Source organism: Triturus cristatus, chromosome 9 (assembly GCF_964204655.1).
Source record: "Triturus cristatus chromosome 9, aTriCri1.1, whole genome shotgun sequence".
NCBI lineage: Eukaryota > Metazoa > Chordata > Amphibia > Caudata > Salamandridae > Triturus > Triturus cristatus.
Genome location: NC_140592.1, coordinates 533,045,467 through 533,066,851, shown reverse-complemented (window position 1 = coordinate 533,066,851; position 21,385 = coordinate 533,045,467). Strand labels below are relative to the sequence as shown.

Below are 21,385 nucleotides of genomic sequence, written 5' to 3'. Positions count from 1 at the left end.
GTTCTCAGACGAGCGGAGACACGGTGAACCCACTGGTCCTGGGGTTCAGTTCAGGGGGCAAGCTCTTCTTCCAAGCCCTTGGAGATAGTTGAAGAACAAAGTGCAAAAGTCTCTTTCAGTCTTTTTCCTCTCCTTCCTCAGCAAGGCACCTACTGCAGGCCAATCCCTCAGATCAGGGAAAGTTACTCCTCCTTCAGCTTCTTCCAGGTCCTTCTAGTCGGGCAGAGTTCCTTCGTGGTTCAATCTGGATCTGATTTCTTAGGAGCCAGGCTCCTACTTTTATACAGTGATTCTTTTGTTCTTTAGCGCCAGGGGGCCTGGGCCTGGCTCAGTCCAGTTCTGGAGTACTTTGTTTTGGTGACTCTGCTCTTTCCTTTCAGCAGCAGGGCAGAGACATCAGCCGCTCCACAGGGGGCGGAGCCGGCTTTGTGGTGGCAGAGCACAGGTCTATTCAAGAGTCAAGGTGTACTCCTCCCACCCATCCTGGTGTAATCTCTCTACCCACCACCTGGCAGCCAACCTGTCTCCTGGAATCCCCCAGCCCTGCTCTTGTACTGTTGCTAGGCAGAACACACACCCACAGCAGAGGCGGACTGAGATGGTCAGGCACGCAAAGGCTAACTTTCTGAAAGTAGCATTTGCAAACCCAGGATATTAAAATAACCTTTACTAAAAGATGTATTTTATTACCCCGAGTTCAGGCATACTAAACATGACTTTCTACCATGCTCTCTGAGTCCACTGGGGTCACAGCGTGTAGCGATCCCAGCAGCCCATTCTGGCCTATGGAGAGCAGGTAGCCTTCAATAGTGAAAAACGAAAATGGCTGTAATTCACTATTAAGACATGCCACACACATCAGGGCATGTCCTACCTTATGCCTACAATGCACCCTGCGCTTGGGCCTACCAGAGGGGTGACTAACATGTAGTTAAGGGAAGGTTTAGGGACTGGCAAGTGGGGACACTTGCTCAGTCAGCGCGACGGTACCAAACCGCGCGCAGGTTCTGCAGTGGCAGATCCTAGACACATTTTACCCCGCTGCTTCGGTGGGTGGCACAATCAGTGCTGCAAGCCCACTAGCAGCATTTGGAAATACAAGCCCTGGGCACCCCTGGTGCACTCTACTAGGGACTGACAGTAAACCAAATATGCCAAACGTGGAAGTCAATTCACATAATACACTTTACCATAGGGAGAGCATATGCACCTTAGCACTGGTCAGCAGTGGTAAGGTGCCCAGAGTCATAAAACAGCCAACACCAGGTCAGAAAAAATACAGGAGGAGGGCAAAAAGTTTAGGGATGACCCTGCAAAAAGGGCCAAGTCCAACACAACCCCCTTCCAGCCAAAACGCAGGGTAGACCAATCACCACCGTGATGGTCTTCCCTGCTTGGGGCGATAGAACAAGGACCTGGCCCGCAACTGCAGGGGCAGACTCCATTTCTACGCCAATCTGAACCTATCAGACTCCCTCTGTCCATACTCTCAGGGCCCACCAAGCCAACCCATGGGGAACCCTTCTCCTCACCTGTGGACACCACCCGTGCAACACCTAACCTTAACCGGCCGACAGGTGTGTCCCAACAGACAGACAGCAAAATGCTACAGTGGCCACTGACAGTAGTCAGGGATGAGACCCAGGCTGTATGCCTCTCAGGGCTCTCAAACCTCTGTGGCGCCAGGGAGCGGGGGGCAGTAGCCCCAGGTGCTTGGCACCCTTTGTCCATTCTCCCTCCTGTCAGGTCAGGTATGACATCCTGGCACTGACCCACCAGCCCCAGGACTGTACCCGGCGGCTGGACCAAAGACTGGGGTGGCCTCTCCCACACCCGGTCCTCCCTCTTGGGGCTCTGTACCCTCCCACCTGGAGTGGTACCCCCTTCCAGAATTGCCAGGGCACCTGGGGCAGGTGTCCTGCGCAATTCGCCCACCAGTTCAGGGGTTCTATCCTGCAACTGGGCGTCCAGGTCAGGGGGGACAGCCTGAACCTGGCCCTCCGACCTAGGGTCTAAACCCTTCAGTTGAGCCGGGGTCAGAGGCGAGGACTCCCTCCCTCTGCACCCCCTTCCAGAGTACTGCCCACTCCCAACTGGCGTGGTACCCCTAGAAGCAACATGGGTCAGGACCCTGCTTACAGTGGTTCCACCCTCCAGGTCAGACAACACCTGAACCTGGCTTCCCAACCCTGGGTCCAACCCATGCGGTTGAACACTCGCCTGGCGCACCAGGACGTCCCGGGGAGCACGCATGCCCCCCCTGAGGGTGACACATAACTCATGTGTCGTGTGACAGTCTGCCTGGCGCTGATCTCCCGACCCCCAGGACAGAAGTGGTGTCACCATGGTCCTTCACTGGTGATGCAGCCCTTCTGGCTGGCCCCTGACCCAATGGTTCTTCCACTGGGGACTCTTTCCCCCTCTCACCCCTCACTCTGGACTTCTGCACCCTCCCAACTGGAGCGGTACTGCCAGATACCAGAACCGGGGGAGGCCTGCTTACAGACACTCCCCGTCCACTAGACACTAGGGGATCCCCCTCAACGGGCGGACCATCAGGACAGCCTAGGCTCCCCGCCTGGTGTTCCCTTAAAGAACCATCCAGGCTCTGAGACTGGGTTTCGGGCACCTGGGGGCACGCAGCCCCACACTCACTCCTTCTCAACTGAGACAGGACGTGAGCCCCTACACCCCTCCCACTACCATGGGACCTAGCTGGGCTACTCTGCACCACTTCCACCACTCTGGGTTGGAAGATACCTGAGCCACTCCCCACGGGGTCACTCCCCAATGCCTCTCCAGACCCTCTGGAATCCACCAAAAGGTCTGCCTCCAATGTGGGCTCTCTGCGGTCAGAGAACTCACCCTCACACAGGTGTTGGCATAGCTCTGGAAAACAGGGACTTACAATATGCTCTCCCACAATTGGATCACACAGCCCCCTAGCAGGGTTAACCAAACTATCCTTCACCTTACCATCCAGTGCCTCAAACATGTACTCCACACCAATCTCCTGAGACTGGCAAGACAGTATCTGACTGTCTCTGTCACACAACCCACACTCTTCTGGGCGGTCTTCACACTCACCCACCAGGACTTCAATTTTGGGGGAACCCCTCTCCCTGCACCTCTCAGCTAGAGCCAGTAGAGTGTCCCTCCCTCCACTAGGACTATGAACCCCTGCGCCAGTTACCCTATTCCCTTCAGGGATACTGCGCACTACTGGAGCTACCTCATGCCCTTGAACCTCCTGGTGTATGTTAACCCCCTCCTTCAAGTCAGGTGCCACATCTCTGGGTGTGCGTACTACTCTCTCAGCACTATAAAATTCAATATTGCTGCCACCAGAGGGAAAGTTGTCTAAACTCTTGGCCTCGAGATCCAACTCCCTCATTCTTACTTCATGCTCCATGGCCAGCCTTTGTCTTTCCATTTCCATTCTCAGTTTTGCCATCTCCACTTCATGTGCTCTTGCAGCCCTCCTGTCGGCCATCTCCTCTGGCGACAGGCCTCTGCCAGGCTTAGAAGCACCTTCTGGGGGTATCACCTCCTGGGCATTCTCTGGGAACTTTGATTCGTGCCAGGCCCTCAGCGCCTTTATGTACTGATCCTTGTTTGTTAATCCAGCTTGTTTAATTCTGTACTTGGAGAGGTATCCTTTCAAGACTTTCTTTGTGCACTTCAGCAGTGCCCTCTCCTCCCAATCTATGTCATCAACTCCAGAGAATGTAGAGGGCGCTCCACCTCTACTGACTGAGCTAGGCATGGTTTCTTAAAGTGGAGATTCTTCTTTAGCAACAACTGTCAATCAATCTGTGGCTGCGTTATAGGTCTGCTCTACGTGGTGATCAATAATTCACTGTATGTAAATCATAAATGCAAATTCGGAATCCCACCGCTGCCACCAATGTTAGAATGGGGAACCTCTGGTTGGCACAGGTAGGTACTTGTGACAAGCAGCGGTCCCTTCTTCTATTCAGGGCGAGGGAATTACCCCTTCAGAACAACCCCTGCTCACCCTATAGGTAGTGTGGCGCGAGCAGTCAGGGCTAAACTTCAGGGCGCTAGTCAGTTAAGCATTTATGATCACACACAGTAAACCACAATGATCCCCCACAAATGGACACCAGGCGTAAGTTGTATAAAAAAATACGGAGGTTTTATATAAAAGATTCTTTGTTACGCAGGCATGTACAAGACCATCAATAACGGTTGCGAAATGGAAGCCACAAGATGATAATTAGGCACTGTTCTTGTCTTTGGTAACTTATTCGATCACGAGCGCTTCACAGGGCTCGGTTGAGTCGGTCCAGTCACGATGATGCGCAGTGCACCCGGGGTACAGTGGTACGGGGAAATCAGAACGTTGCGGACCCCGAGTCCGATAGAGAGTTCACTGTACCTGGGAACGTGCGATGTGCCTGGACGAGTCTTCGGGGGAGATGCAGGTTCTGCACCTCGCGGGTCTCCGGATCAAGAATTCAGCGGGCGGCTCTCGGTAGACAGGGCCTCCGACACGGACTGTGCGGGAGGTCACTGCGGAGGGCGGCACGGTCAGACTCAGGCTGGGAGGTGAAGCGGGGCGGCCGGATACGTTACGACGTACGGGCGGCCGTCCGAGGCTTGATTTCACTTCCCAATTAGAAATCCGGCGGGAGGGCGAGAGGGCACCAGGCACGCTCCAGTGGCAGGCAGGTGACAGGGAAGCGGGGCGGACAGCCTCGATGGGTCCAGAGCGACTCAGGTAGAGCGGGGCTCTCGGCGAGGGGAGGCGGCCAGGCTTCTGGGTGTCACGGCCCTAGGAGGGGTGGCAAGGTGCGCAGAGCACTCCGGCGGGAGAAAGCACACGGCTCGAGTTCTCAGACGAGCGGAGACACGGTGAACCCACTGGTCCTGGGGTTCAGTTCAGGGGGCAAGCTCTTCTTCCAAGCCCTTAGAGATAGTTGAAGAACAAAGTGCAAAAGTCTCTTTCAGTCTTTTTCCTCTCCTTCCTCAGCAAGGCACCTACTGCAGGCCAATCCCTCAGGTCAGGGAAAGTTACTCCTCCTTCAGCTTCTTCCAGGTCCTTCTAGTCGGGCAGAGTTCCTTCGTGGTTCAATCTGGATCTGATTTCTTAGGAGCCAGGTTCCTACTTTTATACAGTGATTCTTTTGTTCTTTAGCGCCAGGGGGCCTGGGCCTGGCTCAGTCCAGTTCTGGAGTACTTTGTTTTGGTGACTCTGCTCTTTCCTTTCAGCAGCAGGGCAGAGACATCAGCCACTCCACAGGGGGCGGAGCCGGCTTTGTGGTGGCAGAGCACAGGTCTATTCAAGAGTCAAGGTGTACTCCTCCCACCCATCCTGGTGTAATCTCTCTACCCACCACCTGGCAGCCAACCTGTCTCCTGAAATCCCCCAGCCCTGCTCTTGTACTGTTCCTAGGCAGAACACACACCCACAGCAGAGGCGGACTGAGATGGTCAGGCACGCAGAGGCTAACTTTCTGAAAGTAGCATTTGCAAACCCAGGATATTAAAATAACCTTTACTAAAAGATGTATTTTATTACCCCGAGTTCAGGCATACTAAACATGACTTTCTACCATGCTCTCTGAGTCCACTGGGGTCACAGCGTGTAGCGATCCCAGCAGCCCATTCTGGCCTATGGAGAGCAGGTAGCCTTCAATAGTGAAAAACAAAAATGGCTGTAATTCACTATTAAGACATGCCACACACATCAGGGCATGTCCTACCTTATGCCTACAATGCACCCTCCGCTTGGGCCTACCAGAGGGGTGACTAACATGTAGTTAAGGGAAGGTTTAGGGACTGGCAAGTGGGGACACTTGCTCAGTCAGCGCGACGGTACCAGACCGCGCGCAGGTTCTGCAGTGGCAGATCCTAGACACATTTTACCCCGCTGCTTCGGTGGGTGGCACAATCAGTGCTGCAAGCCTACTAGCAGCATTTGGATATACAAGCCCTGGGCACCCCCGGTGCACTCTACTAGGGACTGACAGTAAACCAAATATGCCAAACGTGGAAGTCAATTCACATAATACACTTTACCATAGGGAGAGCATATGCACCTTAGCACTGGTCAGCAGTGGTAAGGTGCCCAGAGTCATAAAACAGCCAACACCAGGTCAGAAAAAATACAGGAGGAGGGCAAAAAGTTTAGGGATGACCCTGCAAAAAGGGCCAAGTCCAACACCGATGTTTTGAAAAGAATGAAAATGTAATGTAGCAAAAACCAGTTACTGGAGCAAGGGCAGAATGCCAACCAGCACTACGTCAAGAACTGTACTGCTAACTAGGGACAAAAGAACAAGTTACTTACCTTCGGTAACAATATATCTGTGAGACATACATTAGTTATAGATTCCTTACCTTTAGAATTAACCCCAGGCGTCAGACTGGATCTGGAGATGACGTTGCGGTAGCTACTTAAATGCCACCCTTGTGTGCTGATGTCAGTTCTTTTACATAACATTCCACGCCAGAAGCGCAGAGCCATGCAAGACACTGACCACTGGTGCACAAAACTAGGGCCCTGAAGAACAAGTTACTTACCTTCGATAACGCTTTTTCTGGTGGATACAGTATCTGCCTGTGGATTCCTCACCTTGTGAATATCCCCTGCGCCAGCATTCCACGGAATTTTTCTTCCCCAGCACTCCTCGTCGACGTGGGCGACGTCATAATACATTGGCTCCACTCGCGACTCCGTATGACGTCACCGGAGCCATAAGAGGCCCACGTCGGCGTGATGACGTCAGTTCCACCCATTTTTTCCGTGCCTTCGAGGCGAACAGGTGGAGCAACGACAGACTCAAAGTATACACAGTATACAATATACCAACACATATGCATAGTATACAAAGGAAAGGAATGCAAAATAAACAAGCATTTCCTACAAATGTACAAGAAAGTATAACAACATATCAACAAGACCTTTTCCATGGTATACAAAGGTGGACAACGGGGAGGCGGGTGGGCCAGTGAGGAATCCACAGGCAGATACTGTATCCACCAGAAAAAGCGTTACCGAAGGTAAGTAACTTGTTCTTCTGATGGATACATCTGCCAGTGGATTCCTCACCTTGTGAATAGACTCCCACAGCAGTCCCCACTCCCGGAGGAGGGTGTCCACCTTCCTACACCAGAAAGTCTTGCAACACAGAGCGCGCGAAGTGGCCCTCCCTCCTCATCTCCGAGTCCAAGCAATAATGCTTTGCGAAAGTACGGAGGGAGGCCCAAGTCGCGGCTTTACAAATATCTGCCACAGGAACACCCCGGGCCAAAGCAGATGTAGACGATTTCGCTCTAGTCGAATGAGCTCTAATACCCTCAGGAGGGGTCTTACCAGCCAAGGCGTAGCAGATCTTGATGGCAAGAATAATCCATCTCGACAAAGTGCGCTTGTGCACTGCTCTTCCTTTTGAATGACCAACATAGCCAATGAAGAGTTGATCATCTAGACGAAAAGTCTTTAGTCCTGTCCAGATAAAAACTCACAGCCCTCTTTGGATCCAGGCGATGGAGTCTTTCCTCCTCCTTGGAGGGATGAGGAGGTGGATAAAAAACAGGGAGAGTAATAGACTGCCCCAAATGAAACAGAGTAACAACTTTTGGCAGGAAACCAGCCCTGGTCCTGAGAACCATCCTTTCAGCATGTAATAAAAGAAAAGGGGGTTTAGAACTAAGAGCTTGAAGCTCACTTACCCTCCTTGCCGAGGTTATGGCTACAAGAAAGACCACCTTAAAGGACAACAGCCTCAAAGGACAGCTATGTAGAGGCTGAAATGGGGACCCCATCAGAAAGGTTAAAACAAGATTAAGGTCCCACTGTGGCATTACAAAAGGAGTGGAGGAAACATGTTTGTAAGGCCCTTGATAAACCTCAGAACAACCGGAGATATAAATAGTGACGGTTGATCTGGAAGGCATAGAAAAGCAGATAAGGCCGAAAGATAGCCCTTGACCGTGGCCACAGCACAGCCCTGCTGAGCCAAGGAAAGAGCAAACTGGAGCACATTAGAAAGATGGGCTTTTAAAGGGTCAATGGATCTCTCCCCACACCATTTAACACATTTCGACCACCTGTTGGAGTAAATGGACTTGGTGGAGTGTCGCCTGGCCGATAAAATAACATCCACCACATCAGGCGGGAGAGAGAATGAACTCAGGTTGCCCCGTTCAATCTCCAGGCATGAAGGTGTAAGCTCTGGAGGTGGGGGTGTAGAACCTGCCCCTCCGATTGCGAGAGGAGGTCTGCCCTGAGAGGGAGACGGAGCGGAGGGGACGAGGAGAGGTGGAGAAGATCTGTATACCACACCCTTCTCGGCCAATCCAGGGCGATCAATATGACTTGGGCCCGGTCTTGGCGAATCTTCCTCAGAACCAGAGGAATCAAGGGTATGGGAGGAAACGCGTAAGGGAGTCGTGAGCCCCAACTCAACTGAAACGCATCCCCCAACGCCCCCTGCATCGGATACTGGAGACTGCAGAATGACGGGCAGTGAGCATTCTCGTGAGTGTCGAACAGGTCCACCCGAGGTGTCCCCCACGTCCGAAAGACGTGACGAACCTCCGGATGGAGCCTCCACTCGTGATCGGCGGAGAACTGCCGACTGAGACTGTCCGCACGTACGTTCAACACACTGGCCAGATGATTTGCCATCAGACAAATCTGATGGTCCTGAGCCCAGGACCATAGACGCAGGGCCTCTCTGCATAGACAAAGAGACACCACTCCTCCCTGCTTGTTGACATACCACATCGCGGTAGTGTTGTCTGTCAGGACTTGAATCGACTGACCGCGAAGGGAAGGGAGGAAGGCCTTGAGCGCCAAACTAATCGCCCGCAATTCCAGAAGGTTGATGTGAAGCAACCTTTCCTCTGGAGACCAAAGACCCTTAATCTCCAGATCCCCCAGATGAGCACCCCACCCTAGGGTGGAGGCATCCGTTATCACTGTGGCCACCGACGGAGTCAGATGGAAGGGCTTTCCTTGCGACAGATTGCCCTCCACACTCCACCAAGATAGATCCGCTGCAACTTCTCTGGAGACCTTGATCGACTCTCTGAGATCCCCGTTGTGCTGATACCACTGCTTGCGGAGGCACCACTGGAGCGCCCTCATGTGCCAGCGTGCATGGTTGACCAACAGAATGCAGGAAGCGAACAGACCGAGCAGGCGAAGGACCTTCAGAACTGGAACAACCGCTCCATTGTGGAATAAAGGGACCATCTCCTGAATGTCGAGAATTCTTTGTGGAGGAGGAAATGCTCGACACACAGTAGTGTCCAGTACCGCCCCTATGAACAGGCTGCGTTGAGAGGGCACCAGGTGAGATTTGGGCACATTGATCGAAAAACCCAAGTCGAAAAACAGCTGAGATGTTACCTGCAGATGACGCTGCACCATCTCTGGGGACTCTGCCTTCAGAAGTCAGTCGTCCAGGTAGGGGAAAACCGGAATCCCCGACCTCCTGAGATGAGCAGCCACCACTGCCATCACCTTTGTGAAGACTCGAGGTGCGGTAGTAAGACCAAACGGGAGGACCGCAAACTGGTAGTGTTGCGACCCAACCGTAAAACGGAGATACTTCCTGTGCGACTTCAGGATTGGGACATGAAAGTATGCATCCTGCAAGTTGAGCGACACCATCCAGTCTCCTTGCTGCAACGCTTGAAGAACCTGCGCAAGGGTCAGCATCTTGAATTTCTCCTGTTTCAGGTAAAAGTGCAAGATTCTGAGGTCCAGTATCGGACGCAATCTGCCGTCCTTTTTGGGAATCAGGAAATACCGGGAGTAGCATCCCTGACCCCTTTCCTGCTCCGGAACCACCTCTATTACACCCTTTTGAAGCAAAGCTAGAACCTCTTTCTGCAGGAGAAGCAGATGGTCTTCTGAGCAGTAACCTTGGCAAGGAGGGTAAGGGGGAGGAAACTCCCGAAAGGGAAGGGCGTACCCAGTCTCTACGAGGTTCAAAACCTAAAGGTCTGTCGTAACAGATTTCCAACCCCGTAGAAAGTAGGACACCCGACCCCCCACAGGTCTTACATGATCCGGGATGGGGGATCTAGTGCTGCTTCCCTGAAGCCTCATTGGAAGCAGAGGAGGAGGAAGAAGAAGAAGGGTTGCGTCCAGAACCTCTCCGACCCCTTTGTCTCCCTCTATAGGACCTATAGAGGGGATTCTGCTGTTGCTGCTCCTGCTGTTGCTGCTGAGGCTGACGGTAGGAGCGAAAGGATGACCTTCCAAACCCCCTAAAGTTTTAAAAACCAGAATCCTTTGCAGGAGCTTGCAGACCCAAAGACTTTGCCGTTAACCTGCTGTCTTTAAATCTTTGTAGGGCAGAATCCGCCTTCTCCCCAAACAATTTCTGCCCATCAAACGGCAAATCCACTAAAGTGGCCTGAACATCCGCAGAGAATCCCGACGAACGGAGCCATGCCTGCCTTCTTGTAGCTATGGATGAGCCCATTATCCTCGCCACCGAATCCGCCGTATCCAGCCCTGATTGGATCACCTGCCTGGCAGCGGCCTGTGTGTCCGTAACCACCTCCATGAAGGACGCCTTATCGCCCTCAGGCAGCTTAGGGGCTAAAGACTTCATTGAGTCCATCAAGGCATGTACGTAACAACCCAGCAAGCATGTGGCATTGGAAGACTTCAGTGCCATACTCCCTGAAGAGAAAGTCTTTTTAGCCGCCTGGTCCACCTTCTTGGACTCCCTATCTGCGGGAGACTGAGGGAAAGCCCCCGAAGCATGCTTTGAGCAGGATGCCTGCACAACTAGACTCTCTGGAGACGGGTGTGTAGATAGAAAGTCCGGATCCCCAGGCGCCACCCTGTACCTTCTCGCCACCTGTCTGGAAACCGCCGGAGAAGAAAGTGGATTCCGCCATACCTCCAAAACAGGCTCCAAGATGGCCTCATTAAAGGGCAGTAAGGGCTCTGAAGTGGAAGTAGGAGAGTGCAGAACCTCTGTCAGCAAGTTCGACTTATACTCTGCTGAAGGCAACTGTAAATCTAACAGCTCTGCGGCCTTTTTGATAACTGTGTGGTAGGGTGCCAGTTCTTGTGGTGGAGAGGATCTTGCAGAGGTGTGCTCCCACTCTGGGGTCGTATCCAGGCCACTAGCCTCTTGTATCCCCTCAAATTCATCAGAGGGTGTGTCCACCTCACCTTCCTCTACCTCTGCTCTATACCTTCCTTCTTCCAATACCCTTTGGGCCCCCTTCTTGATCGAACTCGGGGAGCCGGCGTCGGCGGAGCCAGAGGTGTTGGAATCATCGGCGCCATAGACGGAGTCGGCGGCACCGGACGCGGCGCCGATGGAGTAGGCAACGGCGTCGATGAAGGCTCCGAAGCAGCACGATCCATCCGAAGTCGTGACGGATCCCCAGACGGCACCGGAAACTGCCACGAAGGCGCCATCGGCAAAAAGGGCATAAAGGAGGCCTGAGCGTAATGCTACGGCACCCCTAACGAATACGCCATAGGACCCACGGGACCAATTGGTGCTCCGGATGGGAAGGCCGCCCTATTAAAAATACCATACATGGCATTCAAGAATTGAGTAGAATCAGTACCTGGAGCAGGAAACGGAGGATAAGGTACTGAACCTGTATCCCTCTGCGGAGTACTTGGCTGCGGCGCCGTAGTGTCCTCCACCGGAGCCGTAGACTCTTCAAGCGCCGGAGTAGGCTCTTCCTCTCGTTCCTGTCCTCCATCCGAAACAGGCGACTCCACCCGATCCGGAGACGACGCCAGAGACGACGCCGGAGACTGCGCCGGGGACTGCACCGGTGAACGCGCTGGAGCCTGCTTCGGCGACAGAGAGTCTTAGAGGGAGAAGGAGAAGGTGAAATGTCCTTACTTCGATGACGCCGTGGCGAAGTCGACCTCGATTTCCTGCTCTTCGAGGACCGGCGTCGAGAAGAGTGTTTTCTTTTCTTATGATGTCTCCTTGACTTCGACGACCTCGAAGTCGACGACTCCGGCCTCGACTTCTCTTTCTTTCTCCCTCGCTTCTCCTTACCGATCTTAGCAATAAACAGCTTTGCCTTTCTTTCCTTTAATGCCTTTGGATTCATTCTCCTACAGCATGCACAATCTTCGACATCGTGGTCCGACGAAAGGCACCAAAAGCAGTCCTCATGTGGGTCCGTCATGGACATATGTCCGCCACATTCCCTACAGGGCTTAAAGCACGACTTCCTCGTCGAAAACATTACAGAAATTTGCAACAGAAACACCTTACAACTACAAAGTAGCAGGAGTACTGGAAAAAACCATTGCACGTCGACGGCGTGGAAAAAAGGGAACGGACGCCATCACGCCGACGTGGGCCTCTTATGGCTCCGGTGACGTCATACGGAGTCGCGAGCGGAGCCGATGTATTATGACGTCGCCCACGTCGACGTGGAGTGCTGGGGAAGAAAAATTCCGTGGAATGCTGGCGCAGGGGATATTCACAAGGTGAGGAATCCACTGGCAGATGTATCCATCAGAAAGGGATTTCCTGACCCTAGAAGTCAGTTCGCTGAACGGGGAGGATGGGTGGGGCGGTAAGGAATCTAACTAATCTATGTCTCTTACAGATATATCGTTACTGAAGGTAAGTAACTTGTTCATCTGAAAGAGACTATTAGTTATAGATGCCTTACCTTTAGAATAGATACCCCAGCAATACCAACCTCCAAGGTGGGTCTGCGAACCAAGTTCACACCAGAAAGTCCTGGAGAACAGAACAGTCAAAGAAGCCATCTCTCAGGACTTGGCTGTCCAGGCAGTAGTGTTTTGTGAACGTGTGCAGAAATGTCCACGTAGCTGCCTGACAGGTGTCATTGAGGGGGACTACCCATCCCAAAGCAGTGGGAGCTGACGTCGCCCTGGTGGAATGGGAGCGCAGTACCACTGGAGGCCCCTTCTTTGCCAAAGAGTAGCAATCTTTAATGCACAAAACGACCCACCTAGAGATGGTCCGTTTGTGCGTGGCCCGACCTTTTTTGGCGTCCACGTAGCCAACAAAGAGCTGGACATCCACCCGGAATTGCTTGGTGCGATCCAAATAAAAAGAAAGCGCACGCTTTGGATCTAGATGGTGGAGACTCTGTTCCTCCTTAGAAGGATGCGGAGGCAGAAAGAAGGTGGGCAAAGTGATGGTTTGACCAATGTGGAAAGAAGAAGCCACTTTGGGAAGAAAAGAGGGTCGAGTTCAAAAGACAACTTTGTCCAGATGAACCTCCAGAAAAGTAGGTTTTGAAGAAAGAGCCTCACTCACCCTACGAGCATAGGTGATGGCAACTAAAAAGGCAGTATTTAAAGTGAGAAGTCTAAGAGGGCAGTTATGTAGCGGCTCAAAGGGAGCGCCCATAAGATAAGTAAGAATCAAGCTCAAGTCCCACTGAGACATTATGAAGGGAACAGGAGGAAAAAGATGAGTAATGCCCTTAAGAAAGCGATTTACAACAGGGGACTTGAAAAGAGAAGGCTGATCAGGAAGCCTAAGAAAGGCTGAAATGGCTGAGAGATAGCCCTTAAGAGTGCCCAGAGCAGAGTCCTGCTGGGCCAAAGAAAGGAGGAACAATAGAACCTCAGAAAGAGAGGCAGAAAGTGAATCCACAGCATTTGCTGTGCACCATGCCACAAATTTGCTCCTTTTGCAGGCATATACCCTCTTAGTGGAGGGACGCCTGGCTGCCAAGATAACATCAAAGCCTTCGGGAGGAAGGTCGAAGACTGTTAACTGTCGCCGCTCAATCTCCACGCAAGGAGGTGGAGGCTGGACAGGTTCGGGTGGAGGACCGTCCCCTGCGACAGAAGATCCTCCCCGAAGATGCAGTCTGATTGGAGGATCGATGGCCATGCATAACAGCTCGGAATACCAGACTCTTTGTGCTCAATCCAGAGGCACAAGACTGAATTGGGCACGTTCGCGCTTGATCTTCTTCAGCACTCTGGGCAGAAGTGGTAGAGACGGAAAGGTGTACAGAGGACCGCAACTCTACTCGCGATGAAAAGCGTTGCCTAGCGAGTGCCGCCTTGGAAATTCCAACGTGCAGATTTGCTGACACTGCACGTTCTCTTCGGTGGCGAATAGATCTAACCATGCTCTCCCCACTGCAGAAAGAGACCTTGCACCACCTCCGAGTAAGGATACCATTTGTAATCCATCATGCACCTGCGGGTGAGTTCGTCTGCCCTGGCATTCAGTGAACCTGCCAGGTGTTTAACCACCAAGGATATGCCCTGATGTTCCAGCCATGTCCAAAGATGGAGAGACTGTTGACATAGAGTCCACGGCCCCACCCCGTCCTGTTTGTTCCAGTACCATATGGCGGGGGTGTTGTCTAGAACACCTGTACTTCCCTGGACAGATGCTAGCGCAAGATGGATCGCCTGGAGCTCTAGAAGGTTGATGTTGAGCCCGGACTCCGCCGGAAACGAGAGGCCTCTGATCTCCGCCTCTCCCAAGTGGCCGCCCCACCCCAGAAGTGATGCATCGGTCACCACTGTGAACTCCGGTTGGGGAAGGGAGAGGGATCTGCAGTTGACCCAATCCTGGTTCGTTAGTCACCACTGCAATTGTCATGCAGTGCCCTCCGAGATCTGAACGCAATCGGACAGATTCCCCTGATGTTGTGCCCACTGGAACTTCAGGTCTCACTGCAGAGCCCGCATATGCCACCTGGTAGGATTTACCAGTAGGATGCAGGAGGCCATGAGGCCTAGCAGCCTCAGGGTCATTCTGACCGAAACCCGGGATAGAGGCTGAAAGATCGGAATCATAGCCCAAATATGCCAGACTCGCTGCTCGGGAGGATAAGCCCGAAACTGCGTTGTGTCCAGAACCGCTCCGATGAAAAGGAGCTTCTGAGAGGGAGTCAGGTGTGACTTCGGCACGTTGATTGTGAACCCCAGTGAATGTAGGAGGTCCAGCAGTAGTCTGGAGGTGGGAGACTACTGCCTGGGGCGTGCCCGCCTTCAACAGCCAGTCATCAAGATAGGGGAAGACTGGAACCCCTGATCTGCGCAGATGAGCAGCGACCACCGCCATCACTTTCATGAACACCCGAGAGGCGCTGGTAAGGCCAAAGGGGAGCACGGTAAACAAAGTGCTTGTGGTCTACCATGAACCGCAGGTAACGCCGTTGGGCCGGCAAGACTGGGATGTGAAAGTAAGCGTCCTGCAAGTCCAACTCTACCATCCAGTCTCCAGGGTCGAGGGCAGACAGGACCTGAGCTAGTGTAACATTTTGAATTTCTCCTTCTGTTCCTGCGATCGAAGATAGGACGCAGGCCTTTGTCCTTCTTGGGCACCAGAAAGTAGTGGGAATAGAAAGCACGACTTACTTCTGGAGCAGGAACTCGCTCAACAGCTCCCTTGGCCAAGAGAGCCATAACTACCTGTTGGGGAAGGGCCAGATGATCCTCCGACGTGCGATGGTATTGAGGTGGCATGGATGGAGGGGTAGTCTTGAAGAAGGGGAGGGAGTAGCCCCTTCGGACTATCTGCAAAACCTACCAATCCGACGTGATGGTGCGCCACTGGCGATTGGTGGCCCTGAAAGGTCAGACTAGGAGAGTTTGGAGGCTGCTACAAAAGGGGCGCAGGTGGACTGGCCCGCTCGCTGGCTCTCAGACCCACGACGGTGGGTCCCCCGTTCCCGGCTGCACAGGGGCTAGACAGCTTGCGCAGGCCTGTGGCCCTGGGTGGAATGTGGTGGGACACCCCTTCCATAGTCACGAAAGGGGTGCACAGGGCGGGTGGAGAGACCCAAGGACTTGGCCCTAGCCCAGGAGTCCTTCAAGCGCTCTAGCACGTTGTCTGCTTTGTTGACGGCCATCAAAAGGCATGTCCAGCAAGGTAGCCTGGACATCCCTGAAAAAAACCAGTCTACCTCAGCAAGGCGTAGCTTCGAAGGGCTACCGACGTTGAAATTGTCCTGCCCAGCGAGTCGGCAGTATCCAGTCCACATCTTATGGTGAACTTGGCTGCGTCTCTCCCCTCGGTGACTACACGGCCTGGGCCTCCTCCGGGCACTGTGGCAGCACCTGCGCTACCGTATCCCATGCAAAGTGGGTGTAACGGACCAACAGAAATGCGGTGTTCACCGACTGCAGTCCCAAGCTGGAGGAAGAAAATATCTTCTTCTCAAGATGGTCCAGCTTTTTGGATTCCCTATCATGTGGTGCGTTAGGGAATGTGCCTTTGGATGTAGAGGCTTGGACCACTAAGCTCTCAGGGGTGGGGTGTTGGAAGAGGAAAGAGGGGTCGCCCGGAGCCGGGCGGTTGTGTCGGGAAATCATCCTATCCACTGGAGCCCCTGTGTAGGGCCTGGACTAGGTGCTAAAAAGGATGTCAGTAAGGGCTTCATTGAAAGGCAGCAGGGGCTCAAAAGAGGCCACCGCCGGTTGAAGCACCTCCATCAGGAGATTCGTCCTGACCTCCACCGTAGGTAGCTCAAGGTTGAGGGCCTCAGCCGCCCAACGCAACATCACTGCGTATGAAGCACCCTCCTCCGTAGCCACGGTAGGAAGAGACAGCATGCCAAAATCTGGGGAGGTATCCAGACCACTGGCTTCCCCCAACTCCTCTTTCCAGTCTGGTTCATCTAACTGGTCAGCCAAAGGGTCTACAGACCCCCTCCCAGACCTCCTCACCCTCCTCTGGTTGCCAATCTGGCCTGTAGGAAACACCAGGGTCGAACAGAGGTACAAAAGTACCGCTCCGCGCCGGATCCGGCGTCGGTCGACTTTGGTCCGGCTCCATGTCCAAGTCAGGGTGGAGGCCGGGTCGACGCTGGCAGGAGACCCAACCGGCGTCGGAGAAGACGATGTGCCAGTGGAATCAGCGCCAGGGGAGGTGTTACAAGGTCGACCGGCTTTCTTGTGATGCCCAGGTCAAGAAAGCTGGAACCGGGTAGCCCGGTGACCCACAGTAGTGGTTCTAGAAGGGAGGAATCATACCTCTGGTGTGGAGGTATGATTCCAAGGTGTTTGACACCAAACACAAAATGTTTCTAAGCAGCCGTTTTAAAGTTAGCATTTACCGCGAGGTTATAATGCACTTAAATACATATGGTTGGCTGCATCACAAACAACCCCGGAAAATAGGTTCCGAAAGATGCAGTGGGGCTCTGCTCATGCAGGTGCACCCTCTCACATAAAACCCAGCACCCTGCCTTCAGGATTGATAAGGCCTGCCATAGGGGTGACTGATAGGTTTATATGTGCAGTGATTTAGAATAGCTATAGTGAACCTATATCTAAGTACGGTAAGGGGTGCATGCACCACCTTACACAGACTGCAGTAGCAGACCTGTGGTGTCAGTTTGAATGGTCTCCCAGGGGTGGCACAATACATGCTGCAGCTCCTGAGAGGCCTCTGGGGTACCTATGGCCTGGGTACATAGTATACCATATACTAGGGACTTATAAGGGTACACCAGAATCCAATCTGGAGTGTACCTAAGGTACATGCAATCAATTTAGAGGAGAGAGCAGCTAGACTGGGGTCCTGGACAGCAGGATCTCAGTCAATCTAAGTCGAAAACAGTGATACATCAGCAAAAAGTGGGGATAACCATAAGAAGCAGATCCTACTCTCCTACAGTAATGTTTAACCATGATGACAGAAGTGAAGACAATTTATACAATGATATTCCAAATGTAAAGTCATTTAATCCAAATAGCTATTCTGGCCTAAGTGGACGAATAGACGTAAACCCATGAAAGCAAAGTACAGCAATATGGATGATAGTTTTGGCCAAAGTTGTTTCAAGGGACTGAAACCCCATAACAATGTACTAAATGTCTCAAAAGAGGGAAAATATGTTGTATCTGTTTGCATATGAACAAAAAAAGGTGGCTGTTCCTATATGAAAAGTGAAAGCTTGGAGTGCGTAAAGTGAGGGGGTCTTCCTTATTAGGAAGTGTTGCCCTCACACACACATGTGGGTGTCATGCTTCATCATCGGGCTTTTGCTCCGAGAGGAGCTGGCGATTTAATGCCCCACGGGCCCCGCGAAAGGGCTCTTTGGCAGAGATCTTGTTGTTTCAGCCATAATTATGGGTGCAGGCGTTTGGGAATTATGGTGATGAATATAGTGAGAAAAAGGGTGGTCTTAAAACTACCCAAGGGGTACCCAGAAGTATATTTAATCAGGGGTCACCTTGGCAGGATTAAAATCAGTTAGGTGTAGATTGTCTGGGCAAAGTTACGAAGCGTGACAATCTAGTGTGTGGTGTTTGGAAGCTTAAGTCGACATGTTTCACTCCTTTCTGGTCCAGAAGGGATCTGTGGCGTTTCTTCAAGACCAATGAAATCAGATACCCTACCCTTACTCAGGGAGGGGTGTGAAAAGTTAAAACTGGGTTATGTCTCATAATCCAACCAATCGCGGCTCGCAATACTCGCGGGTGGGGTCTGGGGGAGGCGGGGTGTTTAAAAGATAAATACATCAAAAACTTACCTGACCGGGTCCAGCACCGCCTCCTGGGTTTGATGTTTTAATGCTCCAGAACAGGAACAGGCATGCTCCCTCCTCTCCCGTAAGCCAATCAAAACACTGCAATGGCAGCATTGTGATTGGTGCGGACAGCACCAAGCCAGGCGCCTGTACGGAGGCCATTTTCTCTATGTAGGCCGAGAAAATGTAGTGCGCGCATGACTGGTTTGGTTGGCCCCAGAGGGCCGACCAAACAGTCAGGGCCCAAAACAGTTGGCAAGCCACTCCTTCCCGACCCGCCCACCGGCCCGTCCCCAACCAGACATACCCTTCCTCCCGCCCCCAAACAGACATACCCTGCCTTCTGCTTTCTCGCAGAGCGAGAAGCAGAAACATAAAATGGTATTTAAAATACCATTTTATGTTTCTGCTTCTTGCACTGCGAGAAAGCAGTGGGGTGATGCTCCTCCATCTTAATGGAGGAGCCGCCCTTGAATCCAACCTAATCGACAGGACTTTGAGTGTCTCCGGTCAAGGCAGAGATCCGCATTAGGACTGTGGTATCAATGAGTCCTATGCGGAGGATGGCGTTCGACCTACCCCTCTCTCTGCCTTCCTGGAAGTCGTATCCATTTGCTACACTTACTTTTCTTATTCATCCCTTCCATTTTTCAGCCTTCTGTAGCTCACACATGTGCAAGAACATCTAGAATGCTGAGCGTGATGGGAGAGAGAAGGAAGCTTTGGAAACTGGAATTACAACATTCTGGGTTTGAGGTGTTCTTGGGTAGCGTCAATAAATGTCACTGACCAATTCTGTGTTGCATCATACACAAATACACTTCTTATCTAAGACCACAACTGCACAACTATGCTGATTAATCTACATTTAATTGCTTGTAAAGTTTTCTTCAAAACAGTTGATTAAATATTTGCATTATTGTAATATCTAATGGATTAAATATTGATGCATTCACATGGAAGTTATTGGTGGTTGAAACTACTTAAATAATAAGACCAATTATTTGCCTACATATGTAAAAGCCCACCCTTGGGAGTCCTGGATTTATACCAGAAACTCCAGGGTTTACTGGGTTATATTCTTTGTTTTCAGAGTTATAATAAATGCAACCCTACATTGCTTGACCTAAATGGGAGACTCTAAGGGTGCCTAGCTCATGCATACTGCTTTATAAAGCACCTTAAAAGAAAATATATAAACAATGTATGGGACCCGCAAGGGACAAAAACCTGAAAGTTACCCTATTGTCTCAAAGGCCTAAAATATACATTACCAATCCTCCTGCCATCTAGCACAAGCTTTCCGGAAGATGGCAAAGTCTTGAACCCTACAAACCAGGAGCATCAATGTGCTCTGTTGAATAATTTACAACACGATTAAAAAATGTTTTTCCAGTTTAAAGTTAAATAAAAGATGTGATTATAAATCACCAGAATAAGATGAAAACTAGGCCTATGATGAACCTGTTGAGTACATTCTTTTGGATTACTTATACAGATATATTCCTGCAAGGGTTATATGGGCTTGGCCGCATCTCATGGTGCATGATGGGCCATAATAACATCACAAGCCACAAACCCCGGGGCCTCATAGGCTGCTGTGCACTCAGGTCACCTCACAGCTCCACAAACAAATGAGGTCTTTCAGGGCTATATGATTCCTCAAGGAGATACACTGTACCTTACTAAGTAAACAGAACCTCCGGAGATCCTTACAAGCATCTCAAGTTTTCATTAGCCATACAAGTATTAATTAGCACTTTGTTTATTTATTTTTTAACAGGCACCAAATCATACTGTTTGAGGCCTCGGGGCATTATCTGGAGTTGGAGAGAGCATGGCCTTGCACATTTGTATGTGCTCTAGAATCAAAAAGGAGCTGGTAGCACTCTAGTAATAAATTCCACACCCACAGTGTGTCTCTAGTGCTTGAGGAGGAAGCCTATTACCTGGTAAGACCCTCTCCAAAGGGTATCCTCGGGCCCTGGAAAAGAATCCCAAGAGAAGAACCATTGTATCTTCTAGGAAAACTGAAAAGCTCACTGAATGTTAGTGCTCAAAGCAGAAGGCAACTGGTCCAGTGTATATCAGTCATGAATAATTGAATAAAAAAAAGGCTAAAAAAGTTGAAATGCTGGCTTGCAACTAATAGGGAAGATACACAAAAAAAAGTTATGAAAATGGCCACCACTAACAAAAAAATCGAGTACAAACCATAGACTCTCATTACCAAATGTCAGAAAAGCACATTGGCAAAGATTCTAACCCTCACTGGTCTTTGAAGAAAGTGAGGAAATGTTCTGCCTTTTGGGATGTAACATGCCTTTTAACAGCAATGAAAACCCAGCAAGCCCTCAAAGATTTTTAAAGGGTATGAAATGAGTTGGCCCTCCTGGAATTATGTCTTCCCTACTGAATGGACTGTAGGAGCCCACCATGCTACACTCTCCGAGGGACTTCTTACCTTCTTTTATAAACCGATCAGGCATGCACTACGGATCTGCTATGAGGAGGTGTAAGGTTTTTTGGGATCTGCCATGAGGTGGTGTAAGGTTTTCAAGAGATGAGAAGAGAAAAGTAAAATATTCACCTCAGATTTGGATTTGCATACACTATCCTGGGACTCTGAATGGTGTGCAATATCTATGAATAACTTTTAATACTGCAGCAACATCGTAAACAATTGAATACATTATTAATTCAATAGGCAGAGGAGGCAGTGCCATATGTTTACACTAGTATCAACACCCGAACAGGACCCTGGCCCAATAGCTATCAAGGCTCATTGTCTCAAATCCCCTTTATTGAAAAATTACCTTCAGTCCCAGCTTCCACTGGAATCACAGGATTGATTTCTCCTGCTAAACTGGTGAAGAAATCCTTCAAGAAAAACAAGGCATCCTGGAACAGAAAGAGAGAG

The 21,385-nt window shown here is 51.2% G+C and overlaps 1 protein-coding gene across 1 annotated transcript in view; it reads right to left on the bottom strand.

Annotated features, from left to right (window-relative positions):
- The window catches only part of ATG2A (autophagy related 2A), a 2,561,659-nt gene that overhangs the window by 591,826 nt on the left and 1,948,448 nt on the right, over window positions 1–21,385 (bottom strand). Inside the window, exon 35 of the mRNA XM_085625535.1 lies at window positions 21,282–21,366. Coding sequence (XP_085481661.1) covers window positions 21,282–21,366 — 85 coding nt within the window. The remainder of the gene's footprint in view (window positions 1–21,281; window positions 21,367–21,385) is intronic.